Source organism: Symphalangus syndactylus, chromosome 1 (genome assembly GCF_028878055.3).
Source record: "Symphalangus syndactylus isolate Jambi chromosome 1, NHGRI_mSymSyn1-v2.1_pri, whole genome shotgun sequence".
Classification (NCBI taxonomy): Eukaryota; Metazoa; Chordata; class Mammalia; order Primates; family Hylobatidae; genus Symphalangus; species Symphalangus syndactylus.
Window position 1 is genome coordinate 22,882,258 of NC_072423.2, and position 14,706 is coordinate 22,896,963.

General features: G+C 36.9%; 1 protein-coding gene across 2 annotated transcripts; it reads right to left on the reverse strand.

The window, feature by feature from the left end:
* Nucleotides 1-374: 374 nt before the first annotated feature.
* SERPINB11 (serpin family B member 11) lies at nt 375-14,351 on the reverse strand. Of its 2 annotated transcripts, XM_055292017.2 has the most exons (7): nt 14,169-14,351; nt 12,895-12,954; nt 11,599-11,727; nt 8,148-8,265; nt 4,138-4,280; nt 3,303-3,458; nt 375-1,275 (listed from the first exon to the last, which is right to left on the reverse strand). In XM_055292017.2, exons 1-7 carry the CDS (start codon nt 14,334-14,336, stop codon nt 871-873), a joined length of 1,179 nt encoding a protein of 392 aa, XP_055147992.2. In that variant the 5' UTR covers nt 14,337-14,351; the 3' UTR covers nt 375-870. The 2 variants fall into 2 exon arrangements, with proteins under 2 accessions (XP_055147992.2, XP_063494530.1); XM_063638460.1 differs by lacking the exons at nt 4,138-4,280; nt 8,148-8,265.
* Nucleotides 14,352-14,706: the final 355 nt, after the last annotated feature.

Sequence of the window (14,706 nt, forward strand, 5' to 3'; positions counted from 1 at the left end):
AAGAAGCAGAAGCAGAAGAAGAAGGAGGAGGAGGAGGGAGAGAAGGAGGAGGAAGAGGAGGAGGAGGAGAAGAAGAAAAAGGAGGAAGAGGAAGAGGAGGAGGAGAAGAAGAAGAAGAAGAGAAGGAGGAAGAGGAGGAGAAGAGGAAGAAGAAGAAGAGGAGGAGGAGGAAGAGGAGCAGGAGGAGGAGAAGGAAGAAGGAAGGGGAGAAGGAGGAGGAGAAAATCTATTATTCAATTCAGTAGTGTAATTCAATTCAATTCAAGCAATTGGCCAAAAATTCCACTGAAATATTGACTGAATTAGATTTCTCCACATTCAAAGTATCCTTTTATAAGCCATTTGATCGCTGCCATATGTTACAAGTCTTCACAGAGCTTTGAGGTATTTCATGCATTTATTATTCTCAACACAGAATTTTGAACTAAAACTCACCACATTCTATTTACATATATGCAAGGAAAATATTTTAAAATCCAAGCAAAGTTGAAGCCCTTCAGCTGGTTTTCTTTAAGCAGAGATGTCAGGTCACTTATTCAAGATCTCACAGATACATACAAGTCAAGAAAATCTAATCCCTTAAAATTTTGCTCATTGACTTGATCATGTCACTGGACAACACTCAAATGAGACACCACAGATAAGAAAGCCAGAAAGGCTTTCTGCGTAAATCTACCTTCTTCCATGATTAACAAAGCCTTAGCTTCACAACTCATGAAATGGTTGGAAGAGATCCTAGACATATTTTGCAGATGAGGAAACTGAGGCACAGAGGTGTGTGAGGTGTGAACAGCTTTTTGGCCATGGGAAAGTCACAGGATTGTCTCTGCACCTCATCTGCAACTCTGAGCCTTGCTCAACGCCATCTGATTAGGGAGAGGCAAGCTTGCCACAGAATAGGATCGTGTTGGTATGAGTGTGCCTTATAAAGAACAGGAAGGGGTGGTTCGCCTTGAACTGAGCTCGCATGGGTAGGCTTTTTACAGCGATGCTGTCCCCAGTGGCTGCTGCTGCCTCCGTGCCCTCTTCGCTGACATCCAGGTATGACTTGTGGATGACTTTTGATAAATATAGGCCTTTGGTTGGTGACATTCCAGAAAGATCAGCTTTGACCTGGTTGAAGATATCTGTCACCCCTAGAGATTTTAACAGGGAATTTAGCTCATACTTAATTTCAAGTTTGAATCGGGGGAGATGTACTTCAACTTCTCTTTCCATCATGTTAGAAGAGCTGGTCCACTCATGAAACGTCCCCGAATTCAACTGCTTTTCTATCTAAGAGATAAAACACAGACAAGCCCACATGAGTCAAACACATGACCTCTACATTAAATGTCGTATGTTTTTATAACTCTCAGTGTGAGTGGTTCAACTTCATCACTTTTTCTACCTTTAATACAGTCTACTTACCTGGGAATGAAATCATACCATTAGCCACATTTTCCCTTTTCTGTCGTCTGTTTCTCATCTAAATTTCATAATTAAGCTTCTCAAGTAGGTATCCTACGGTCTTTTCCCTCAATTCCCTCAGCATACATGCTTCACTCCACTTCTCCCACTATCGCCCGTGAAGTTGTCATGGTCCTGTTTCATGGATGGACTCAACCATTTCTTCTGGGTTCTCATATCTGAAACATTTCACGACACCCTCCTTTATGAGCGTGATTCTTGTTTGGCATCCCTGATGCCAGGATCCCCGTGCACTCTGACAGCTTTCATCCTCTTGTGCCCTTCTCTGTCACTGTTCTGGTAGCTGCTCCTGAAGCTGAACTCCGGGCCACCCCTGCCTCTGCCCAGCATGTCAGCTCCCACATCAATGCTCAGCTTTCCCAAAGCAGCCTCAGCATGCTGACTTCTCATTCTCCGTCCAGTTTCATCATTTGTTTGTAAACCTTTCCATCGCCCCCCTCGGGCATTGAACTCTCCAGCCAGCCCTATCCACAGCTCCAAACCACCATGTTGTGTCACATCCCATCTTTTTAATCTGAGAATTTAAAACAGTTTTGACAACTACTGCCTACCATGACAATATAAAATCCACCATAAAATAAAGGTGGCTTTTCTTCCAAAGTATCTTTTCCTTTTGCCCTTTTCTGCCCGCATCCAAGAGACCATGACTTCATGCCACAGCTCATGCTGCCCTGCTTCTAAGGCATTTGCACTGCTCTTTGCTCTGCTCGGTTTAGCAGGGCCCCTGTGATTCTCCTATTTATCCAGCAAGGCTCAGACTGAAATTGCTGTACTAGGAAATCCTTTCTGACCCCTTCATTCTAATCCCATAGTCTACTTCCAGAAAACTTTCTGCAGAGTCTAAACTGCTCCCAAACTGCATTATGCCTCCAAATGTCTTTCACTCCAGTCAACCACAGGCCCTTAGGGACCTGATTGCCTCTGACTTGGCCACAACCATAAGCATACCTGTTCTCATGGCCACAGCTGCACTTCTGTTACTACAGCTCCCTCTCAATTGGCACCTGTCTCACTTCTTAATCCAAATGCGTACGTCCTGACTCTGCTCTTTCAAGAAGCCTTCCCTACCACCCGACACACACACACTTTGCTCACCTGTGCCACAGTGTTCCTTCCCTACTACCCAACACACACACACACACCTTGCTCACCTGTGCCACAGTGTTTTCATCTCAAGCCAGCACTCCCTGGCTTAGAAGCCCATAACTGTTGGGCCATATCACCCATATGTGTGTCAGCTTCTGCAGGCTCCCAGAAGTTCAGCTGTTAGAAGCACAGCCTGCTCTATGCTGGGCAGCTTTGGCTGCAGCTGGGGAAAGGGGGTTGGATCCAAACTCCTTTCACTGCCATGACCATTTCTTAATGGGTTTGGTGCCCATTTCTCCACAAAACTGAGATGTTAAAAATGGTTAGCCCGTGAAAGTACGTTACAATTGGCTCAGAAATACTGCCCTTGAGAGTAAAATGGCTTAATCAGATTTCTGCACACTAGGAGCCCAAATAGCATTATAACTTCATTACTATAGAAAGATGTCCCCCAACTATCAACCAACCAGTACTTGTGTGTATTTGTACAAAATATCACTTCTGCTTCCATGTGCCTTTCTCGTGTAAGAATAGCTTCTTCTCCATAAACACACTGTCCTGAAAGACAGAGGACATATGTCTCCCTGCTACTTTCACACCCCCTGGGACAATCCTCCTAAGGCTTAGATTGTGAATCAATGACTACACTAATGTCATGAGATACACAGTGTGTCTGTGTGTGTGTGTGTGTGTGTGTTAACATGCACACATGCTTTAACTGCATTATAGCATTCTTATAATTTTACCTGTTTCACATTAGCTGTGCCTACTGGAAGCAGAATAATCATGCTTAATTTGTTGTTAACATAGGGCAGCTCAAGAACTTGCATCTGTGGCTCCTTTACGAAGGCCAGTTTAAATGTTCCAATTTGATACATCATTTCCACAGTTACATTTTTACCCTGTTAAGAAGAAAAAGATTATAATTAGGTAGTATACTTACATATGTGAGTACACGTGTGTATACTGATTACCTTGCATAACATGGATATCTGCATGAACACTCTAAAGGCACGGGTAAAATAAAACTACAAGGTAGATTCCTTATTACTTCCCTTTGCAAGGGTTATCCATTTTTTTAATTTAAAATAAGTCATGGTTAGAGACTGAATTGTTCTAATAATATATAGAGATAGCTTGGTCTACCAAAAACAAGTCAGGATTTCTAGCTAACATGATTTTTGTGGAAAAAAAAGGATATATCATTAAATCATTTTCTTTTTAATCTTTCCTCAAGAAACTCTCTATAAAAAAAAATAACACAGAGAGCCTTAGTGTGCTGCTGGAGAACATAACCACAGTATATATGGAAAGAATAAACCAATAGAACATTAAGAAAAGAATGGCTTTTCTTCTCTGCCAAAGAATCTTAGTATCCCAGGTCTCCAGTTGGGTGCTCTGTGATAAAAGTTATTGTCACTTAATAAAGGAAAAATGAAAATGTATAGAAAATACAATAAAAAAAAAACAACAGAAACCTAGACCAATATTTTCACTAAATCATTAAATCTTTCCAAATTGTCCTTAAATGATTATTGTATTCTCCAACATTTGTCATCAGTCTGAAAATAAAATACTTACCTCATTTAGCTGAAAAAGACTTTTAACTGTGTCTCTTTCTTGAAATTTATTTTGCCATTGTCCTTTGAAATATATGGCATTCACCAGGACCATTACAGATGAAGGGTCAATTGTGCCCTTTCCAAAGAGATTTGTGACTTTTCCTTGTATAAAAAATAAGATAATTGTATTTGGATTTGAACTCCTGATAATAGAGAGGTGAAGAGTCATGAGAAATTTAGAGCCATTTCTTTTTAAGACTAATTGTAAATTTGAGATACCAGAAGAACTCCTTTCATTTCCTGGCCATGGAGGCTTCTTTGTCAAATGAAGTTTATTTCAGGGAATATTTAATGCTTTGTTATTTAGTCAGAAGACGGCATCCAGGAAGTAGCCAGTGTATTCGTGATGGATCAATTTGTCTTACGCCTAGTTATATCGAGTGATTTCTTATACATTACTGCTTATTTCGATATTATTTAATCATTTCTTGTGGCTTACTTTTAATATTTACAAGACTTTATACTTACCAGCACTTCACTACATGCAAATATATTAAGTATTTTAAAATACTTATTTTTTCAATGCACTAGAATTAGTGTATTACAAATATATATACAAAAGCACTTGAAGTAAACACATATCTGAAAATCAAGATTCATAAAATTATGCCAGGAATTGCTTTGTAAATAAAACTGATCAAAATTAAACATCCAGCCCTCTTGGTGCATTTTGATACATTGCAATTTATAAAACCTGTTTGGAATGTAATCTGTTATACAATATGAAACATAGGAATATCTGAACAACAGCTTTAAGCTTCATGAAGGTTTTAATTTTCATTGAAATTCTAGGCCTAACACAATCCTAGCATGTGATAGCAATACCTAAACTTAAGCGTACAATGTATATTTTTGGATGAAAGAGTAACTAAAGATATAAATAAATGATGAAATAACATTAATATTCTACATAAATATATAACATGTGGATCCCTAATGCACACCCATGACAGACAACACTAATCATCTTTTCATTCGTGCCAAAAAAGTTTTAGGCATTTTCTAAATGCTGGGCTCTGTTCTAGGCACTGTAGCACTAAACTCAGACTATAACACAAAACTAAATGGACAAAAATCTCTACTGTCACAGAGGTAGTGTCTACTGGCTCAATTATGGGCTTTTTCAAATAACCTAAGTTTAAGCCTCAGACTCTCAATACAGATTTCCCAAACAGCCACTACCAGTGGATTAGAGTTAGCACAAGAGATGAGGCATATTTTTACACCACTGTGCTAAGTAAATTAACAGATATGAAAAAATATATACACCTTTCAAAGCATTTTCTGACAATACAAATAATAGAATAATACATATTTTAATCTGGTCACCTATTACTAAACTTGACATCTGTCAGTTCCTCAATCAAAAAGATACTATTGAGAGCTTGTCACTGTTAAATGATATAATGGGAGACAAATATATTAGAAAACATTGTCTTTATGCTAAAAGAAATCTAAAATAATATAAAGCTAAACTAGAATTATTAAGTGAATTCAGCAATGTTAATATACAAAAGTAAAGTATATACTTATACATCAACAACAAATAAACCAAAATAATAGATACCACCCAAAATTCACCAGACACCTCAAATACCACCTAGGATCAGTTTATCAAAAAATATACAAAACTTCAACATAGGAAAATACAAAATGTTACTGAAAGAAAAAATTAAAGAAGATCTGTATAGAGGTAAATTTCATGGTCATGGATTAGAATTTGAAAAAAGATGTATTTTCTCTCCAAATCTATAGATTCTATGTAAATCCTATTAAAATTTCAACTGATATATTCCATGGAATTTAACAAGCTAATTTTAAAATGTATATGGAAATACGAAGGACCAAGCTTTGGCAAGGCAACCCTAGAAGAGGATCAACGTTGGAGGGATTACACTTCCAGCTTCCAAGACTTATTATAAAGCTACTATAATTGTGGCATCATCATGAGAATAAACAAACTGACGAATGAAAGAGAACGGAAAACCCAGAAGCAGATTCACACATATATGGTCATCTAATTTATGATAACATTTACATTGCAGTGTAATAATGAAAGAATTCTTTATTCAATAAGTATATGCCATAGCAATTAGACATCCACATGGAATGAAACTAATTTTAAAATGAATCCTGACTTTAATAAAACAATTAAACTTCTAGAAAATAACATATGAAAATATTTTCACGAACTAGAAAATATTTTCATGACAAGATTTCTTTAAAATCATCCAAAAAATGTGTGCAAAGACACTAACTATAAAGGAAAAGATCATAAATTTTATTCTTTTGAAATTAGAAACTTCCATTCATCTAAGACACCACTGAGAGATGAGAAAGATAAGATGCAAAATAATAGAAGTTACTTGCAACATAGGTATCCAGTATGTGCAAAGAACTCCTAAAAATTTATCAGAAAAAAGAAAAACAGACAAACCATTCTTACAGGTAGGCAAAAGATTTAAACAGAAACTTCACAAAGGAGGATATGCAGCATATGAAAAATTGTTCAACCATATAATTCATGAAGGAAATGCAAATTAAAATTAAAATAACTACAGTGGCTAAAGTTAACAAGACTTACACTACCAAGTGTTGGCAAGGAGGAGGGACAAATGAAATTCTCATTTCTTGTTTGGGCAAATAAATTGACACAACCACTTAAGAAAATTGCTTGGCATCTACTACAGTTGAATATATATATGCCTATGACTAGCAATTCCATTCCAAGGTATACACCCAATAAAAGTGCATACGTATGTGTACCAGAGATATGTATCGAAAATATTCACAGCAGCACTATTTATAAGAAATCCAAACTAAAAGCGTCCTAAGTATTTATTAACAGTAAAATGGATAAGTATATTTGGAATATTCTGAGAATGAAATGCATATTAATAAAAATGAACAAACCATGCAAAGTGTAATTACATGGATGACTCTCACAAAGTATTGGCCTAAAAAAAACCCACATAATTTATGATTCCGATTACATGAGATTTAAAAACAGGCGGAACTAATAAGTGGTAACAGAAGTCAGAGAAGCCTTAACATTTGGGAAAAAAGGGGCTTCTTTCTAGAAGAGGATTTAAGGGGGACCTTGCAGTGCCTCTTTCTAATAACTAATGTCTTATTTTGCTGACCTGAGTCATGAGTATATTCACTTTGTGATAATTTATCAAACAGCACACATACAATAATTTACTTTTCTATATGTATGTATATTTAGATCATAAAGTTTATTTTTAAAATCAAGATTTAAGGGATGTATTAACTAATTGTGATATGTCAATGTTATTTGGTTCCTGATTCAAACAAAAAAAAAGAGCCAACTGGGGAAAAATGAAAACACACTGAATAGTTAACATTAAAGGATTATTTTTAATTTTTCAGATGTAATAATATTGTAGTTGTTGTATTAAAATTGTCCATATTTTTTAGAAAAACAAAGTGAAATACGTGTAGGAAAATGATATAATATCTAGAATTTGCTGCAATATAATCTTAAAGAAGTGTTGGAGAAAGGGTGAGAGATTACATGAATAAGGCCAGCCATTAGTGAGAAATGTTGCAATTGAGTGATGGGTAAATAGGTTCATTATATATTCTGTCTACTTTCGTATATCCTTAAATTTTTCCTTAACCAAATATTTCTAAGAAACATTTAAGAAATATTTAGCTATATATATGGGTTTTTAATCGTGAAAAGTAAATTTAAATTTAATTAATTTTAATTGCAGAATGCACCACACATTTGTGAAATAGAAATGGTGTTCATTTGCAAAGTCACTTTGTATAGCTTCTAGAACAACTAATTGTAAGGGGTATTCCAAAATACGGCCCCATTCCTTTCTTGCTGATCTGCCTATGTCAGGTGCAGACTTCAGCCAGCTTCCTCATTAGCAAGCGGATTCAGGTTGCTTATCAACACAACACAGAGTTTAGAGACACATATTGACTTATCCTTACCATTAGTTTTGTTTTCAACCCAAGCATTAATTGTTTTCCTCGTTTCTTCTGTAGACTGTTCAAAATCCACAGTTTGCAACCTGGCTTGATACCATTTCTCAGAACAGCTTAAATATTGCTATAAAAGACATGATAATTGAACAACAATTCAAAAGCAGTGTAAGGAAAACAAAAATCTACAACTCAATGTATTCTAAAATTCTAATGCAGAGAAAAAAGCAGTTCCTACAAACAAGTCTTAGAGGAAGCAGAATCCATATGTACTTATTTTTAATAAAACAAATAAATTTAACAAAATCTGAAACCCTTCCAAAAGGAATGTTCAGAAATGTTTTGTTGTTACTTCTGTCATATGATTGGCTTTCTTAGTTTTAAAGTGTTCAAAGCAAAATAACAAATTGCAATACATGAGCACCTTCTGACTCTATTCCTACTCTTTCCTCTTCAAAGTAGACATGGAAGTTACTGCTCACAGATTATAGACAGGAAAACTGAGAAGCAGAGTGGTTAAGTGACTTGCTGTTCTGAGGTCTAACAGAAAGTTGCTCCCATGATATATATCAGTCTCCTCACAAGCTGCCATAAAGATAATTAATAATAAAAACATTCTCTGATGTAGATAGTTGGCATTTCTGTCAAATTTATGTAAAGTGTGAACAAAAATATCTTAAGGAATTTATTATTTTGCTCACTTATAACATATTATCTAAGTGAAAGTGGTGTGCAAACTCAGTATAAAGAACTTACCCTTTCTTTTAACCAAAAATTCTTACTCCCAAGCCCCTTCCATGTAGCATTCTGGAGCAACTATTGAATACCACCCATGGCTCTAGATTTCTACAGAACTGGAAACTTTCCTTTGTCTTTCTGCAAAGACAACAGTGATATCTACATGGACCCAAATGAGTTTACCATGATGCAATTTCTGAGACCTTAGGAGCATACCTCCACATCCCAGTGGGACCCAATGCCCCAACATGAACTGAATAGAATGATACAAGACTTTGTAATATGGAAGATGTGCCTAGCGTAGAAAAAAAACAAAGCTTAACTAATGTTGTGGGAAGTCAGGGACCCCAAACGGAGGGACCTACCTGCTGAAGCCATGACAGAAGAACATAAATTGTGAAGAATTTATGGACATTAGTTCCCCAAATTAATACTTTTATAATTTCTTATGCCTGTCTTTACTGCAATCTCTGAACACAAATTGTGAAGATTTCATGGACATTTATCACTTCCCTAATCAATACTCTTGTGATTTCCTAGGCCTGTCTTCTTTAATCTCTTAATCCCATCGTCTTCGTAAGCTGAGGATGTATGTCACCTCAGGACCCTGTGATGACTGCGTTAACTGCACAAACTGTTCGTAAAGCCTGTGTGTTTAAACAATATGAAATCTGGGCAACTTGAAAAAAGAACAGGATAACAGCGATGTTCAGGGAACAGGGGAGATAACTATTAGGTCTGGCTGCCTGAGAGCCGGGTGGAACAGAGCCATATTTCTCTTCTTTCAAAAGCAAATAGGAGAAATATTGCTGAATTCTTTTTCTCAGCAAGGAACAGCCCTGAGAAAGAGAATGCGTTGCTAGTTGGAGGTCTCTGAAATGGCCGCTCTGGGAATGTCTGTCTTATACAGTTGTAGATAAGGGATGAAATAAGCCCCAGTCTCCCATAGCGCTCCCAGGCCTATCAGGACAAAGAAATCCCTGCCTAGTAAATTTTAGTCAGACCGATTGTCTGTTCTCAAACCCTGTCTCCTGATAAGATGTTATCAATGACAATGCATCCCCGAAACTTCATTAGCAATTTTAATTTCACCCTGGTACTGTGCCCCCATTTGCCTTGTGGTATTTTATTGCCTTGTGAAGCATGTGATCTCTGTGACCCACACCCTATTCGTACACTCCCTCCCCTTTGAAAATCACTAATAAAAAATCGCTGGTTTTGCAGCTTGGGCATCATGGAACCTGCCGATATGTGATGTCTCTCCCGGACACCCAGCTTTAAAATTTCTCTCTTTTGTATTATTTCCCTTTATTTCTCAGACTGGCCGACACATAGGGAAAACAGAAAAGAACCTATGTTGAATTATCAGGGGTGGGTTCCCCTGATAAACTAAGAGCACAGTCTGGGCCTCAGAATGAATTTTGTCCTGAGCTGGATCCAATTGTGGTTGAAACAACCTTAAGTAACTCTCCATAGCCCAGGAGATGGACGTTTTCCCAGCCAGAATCCTGAAATAACAAGGTCCCTCTGATGACATAGTTCAAGACAATCTTCATGATGCTAATGAGGACCTTCTCACTTCTGGAACAGATGTCATCATGATCATCCCAAATCCACATTTATCTACTGGTATGTCTGGGTCACTGTTTTGAGAAGGCAAAGTCATGAGAGCGGGCATCCCAGCTCAAAGGACCATGATTGTTAATCCCTGCCACTCTAGACACTCTCCATACATCATTCCCTATATGCTTCCAGGGCAGTAAAAGAAAATACTCTCTGAATGTCTATAATACCTACCCCAAGTTGCAAATATTCTGACTATCAGAAGCTTGTCACATCTAAGACATAACCTGATCTACCAGGCCAGGGAAGAACATTAGAAACTCATGGTTTCATCCAGCTTCACCCAGATGGCATTTAAATAACCCTGGTCAAACAAAAGCTTGCATTTTACCTCAGTCATAACAAAATGATGTAGCAATTAAAAACAGGAAGATGGATTTGGATAGGGGTCAAATCTAGGTTTTGCCATTTAAATATCTCTGTGACCCTTATCAGCCTGACTTTTCAGAATCTGCTTCACAGTCTGTAGAATTAATGGAAATTTTATAGCCATATCTTAGCACAATGTGAGGATTATAGGAGACAATGCCTGTAATGAGCTAAGCAGAATGACTGGCACAGAGTAAATAATCAGTAAAACTACATACGACTATAGTGTTGGGAAAGGGCATAAATGGTGTTAGAATATTGGAGCTACAAAGAACTAAGCCTAATCCTCTCATTTTAAAGATAGAAGTGGCTTGCCCAAAGTTATATATTCTAAATGGAAACAGAACTCCTGTCTCTCAGCTCACAGTCCAATGTAATTTCAACTACTTCTTGATACTCCACTATTAAGAACCTCTGAAAAAGATATGAAAAATTGATTTTGTTTTTCTTCTGGTCCACAGGGATGATTCTTACCTACTTTGTTTTGTGCTTCATCCCTGACCTTGGTTCTTAGACAGCATTAGGGATCTTGAAGAAGTCATTTTTATGTGGTATTTTGGAACTTTACATGAGAGTTTCAATAAATCCATTTCACTGAAACTGTAAGTCAGCACAAAGTCAATCTCTTAATGATAAATGTCATGTGACTCTTCCCACTCTTCATCAATTTATGGTATGAAATTCAGAGGATGCCAAGAAAGTTGTTGGCCACTCTTCCAAATGGACTTACCTGATGGAATGCCATTGTCTTTGTCCCGTAGAGCCTATTGGCAATGCTGAGGGTATAGTTAGAGTCTGGCTGGTTGATTTGAGAGAATAAGTCACCAAACTCAGAATGAATTCTTCCAGCTTGGCTGCACTGAAGCATCAGTAAACAAAGAATGGTGTATTAAATTGCTTGATTTTTGCCATTGGAGAATGATAGCTATCTAGAGAGCAAGGTGTTTGCCTCTGAATAAAAGGGCTATGAATACAAGGAAATTAGTTTAAAGCATTATCTTCCTTGGATTTTCACTAGCACATTAACTTCACCACTCTGTAACTTTAGTTGCAGTCTCTGTGCAGAATTGCAAGTTACTGCATAATACATGTGTACTTGTTGGTCCTAATGATTTAATTCAAAGGCAGTTTTCATAAATAAAGAGATCCTAGTGAGGTATTCAGGGCAATAATTCCAGTGTTATTGCTGCCTTTGTACTTACAGAATCATTTCTCTTCTCTTTCACACTTTTTTCTACGTCTCCATTTTTCATGTGGTCATTTAATCAAATACCTCAGCCCTTCACTGAACTGATTTCACACACTAATTTGCTTCTCAGTGGTAGCAATTCTGCTAAGCTGCAGCTTTGTTGCATTTGAAAGATGGCTAAGAATTTATGGACATTATAGGCAATATTCCTATATTCCCTAAAGCATTCCCTAAAGCAGTCCCTAAACTATGGACTTTGAACTTTTAGTAGTAAGTTGGGTTCCGTGAAGCTGGTGTTCTGTGAATCTATATGCATTTATGTATTGTCTCAACCAATCATAATCAAACAGAACTATTTTCATGTAAGAGTTCTATATAATTTTGATGTCAAAATGAATCCTTCTACTGGAAAAAACTAGAGACCATAGTCCCAGAGCATGTGGATTGGGCAATATCAGGCTATGTTTTCCCAGTACATAATTATATGGCCAGGCATCAGGGTCCTTTCTCAGTCCCACTCTAGACAGAAAAGTCTAACACCACATAGACAAGACTGGCAGACTCAACATAGGGCACCGTCCATAAAGGAACAAAAAAAGTTTGAGTAAGGATGGCAATAAATCAGGTAATAAAATCTAAGAAACTTTACTATTGTTACTATTATCATTATTATATTAAACTCCACAGGCTGTAGTTATCATCAGGAAGGTTAAAGGGGGACACATAGCTGATTCCCTCATGGGCAAAAGAAGGAGCTCTTCTACTCAACATCCAGACTATTATTTCATCCTTCTCTTAGGTTAAAGAGCATTTGACAACTCAGTAATATTATCATACCTTAGGTGAGTCCTTGAACCCTGGTTTTAATGAGTCTACAGTATGACTAAAATGAAGCACCTAGAAAAGAAAAAAAGGATCTTTTGGCATCAGAAGCAATGTATAGTCTATAAAGGTTGACAGTTGTAAGTATCTATTTTTCTATTTTAGATCAAGACCAATAGTGATAGCTAACATTTAATAATGTTGTGTTCCCAATGAGAACTCATGGACACAGGAAGGGGAACATCACGCTCCTGGGACTGTTGTGGGGTGGGGGGAGGGGGGAGGGACAGCATTAGGAGATACACCTAATGCTAAATGACGAGTTAATGGGTGCAGGAAATCAACATGGCACATGGATACATATGTAACAAACCTGCACATTGTGCACATGTACCCTAAAACCCTAAAGTATAATAAAAATAAAAAATAAAAAAAAATAATGTTGTGTTCCAAGTCCTGAACTAAGTCTTTACATATCTTATTTAACCTTCCCAACAACTTTATGAGTAGATACTATTGCCCTCATTTTATGTTAGGGAAACTATAAGTTTAAGAGAAATCAAACAGCTTGCCTCAGACCATTGTCAGGCTCCAGGGACTAATCTCTTATCCCCTAGACCCTTCTGTCCCTACTGTGCTTAGGCTGTTAACTAAGATAGTACCCATCTGGGGCTGTGTAAGACCTTACATGGTTTCCCAGCACAAACAATAATAAGATTTGCAAGTATCCTAAGAGTTGTTAAGTGATATTCTCCTAGACTTTCCACTGCAATGAAAATATATGTAATGGGAAAATCTCTAATGTTAGCCTATATAAACTGAAAAGTCACCTTTCCTTTCTGAGTCTCAGTTTTCAATCTGTAAAGTGTGGATAACAATTCCTAACTGTTATGAAGTTCAAACATACTCATGAAAATCTTTTTAACTTGGTGATGTCTAAAATAGCATTGTTTATTATAAATTTAACCTTCTAGAGGACAATAATAGTACCTTTGTCGAATTTCAATCACTGAATGAAGGGACTCTAAAAGTAAACTGCAGAAATTTATTTGTGACACCACTGATAGTAAAAAAGAGGCCACACGTTGCTTGTATTACATTGTTTGCATTACAGCATACTTCATTAATCAAACCATTATCAATTTTTAAGAAATATGATTTATTCATTGTGCTTTTTCTCTCTCAAGATGGCAATTTTATTGGTATAAAGATAGAATTAATTTTGCTGACCCACAGCGGGCGCATGAAAGACTTCTGGGTCCTGAACAAATCTCTGGGGAATTCCATACCTTCTCCAGTTGCTCTGCAGTCTCTCCCCTGGCACCAAGGAAGACCATGCTTAGAGCATAAAGCAGACTCAGTGGAGAAAAGAAGATGTTATCTCCTATGTTGTTGCTGTTCAGCTCTTTGAACACATCAAGGCAAAATTCAACATTAGCTGTGCTGAGAGAACCCATTTTTATGCTGACTGCCTGAGGACAGAAGGGAAAAAATTCTCAGAACATCACTTCAAGTTACAGATGGTATCTGGAGTTCAATTATTGTATTTCATGAGTTTAAGTATCAGGGCACACTGCTTCATGAAAAATTACATACCCTTATCACAATTTCTGAGAAATTAGTAAATGCTAGAGAGGGGAATTCACATTAGTTTTACATTCCAATGAACAGAAGATTTACTATTCCTTCAGCCAATGGTTAAAATCTATCTTACTATCATTTGTGTATATTTTTAAATAATCTATAATTGTTCTGGAGCAAAAGATTAAAAGAAATTGAATCTTTGTATTCTGAATTTCCATGCTTTAAGACATTCCTCATCCTGGA

Bases quoted from the DNA above. Each gene is read 5' to 3' on its own strand.
- SERPINB11 (XM_055292017.2), bottom strand. From the start codon at position 14,336: ATGGGTTCTCTCAGCACAGCTAATGTTGAATTTTGCCTTGATGTGTTC. The intron at 8,266-11,598 runs GTAAGTCCATTT...TGTCTTTTATAG, and splicing joins AGACAATGGCATTCCATCAG to CAATATTTAAGCTGTTCTGA. The intron at 1,276-3,302 runs GTAAAATTATAA...TTTATCTCTTAG, and splicing joins GCACAGCTAATGTGAAACAG to ATAGAAAAGCAGTTGAATTC.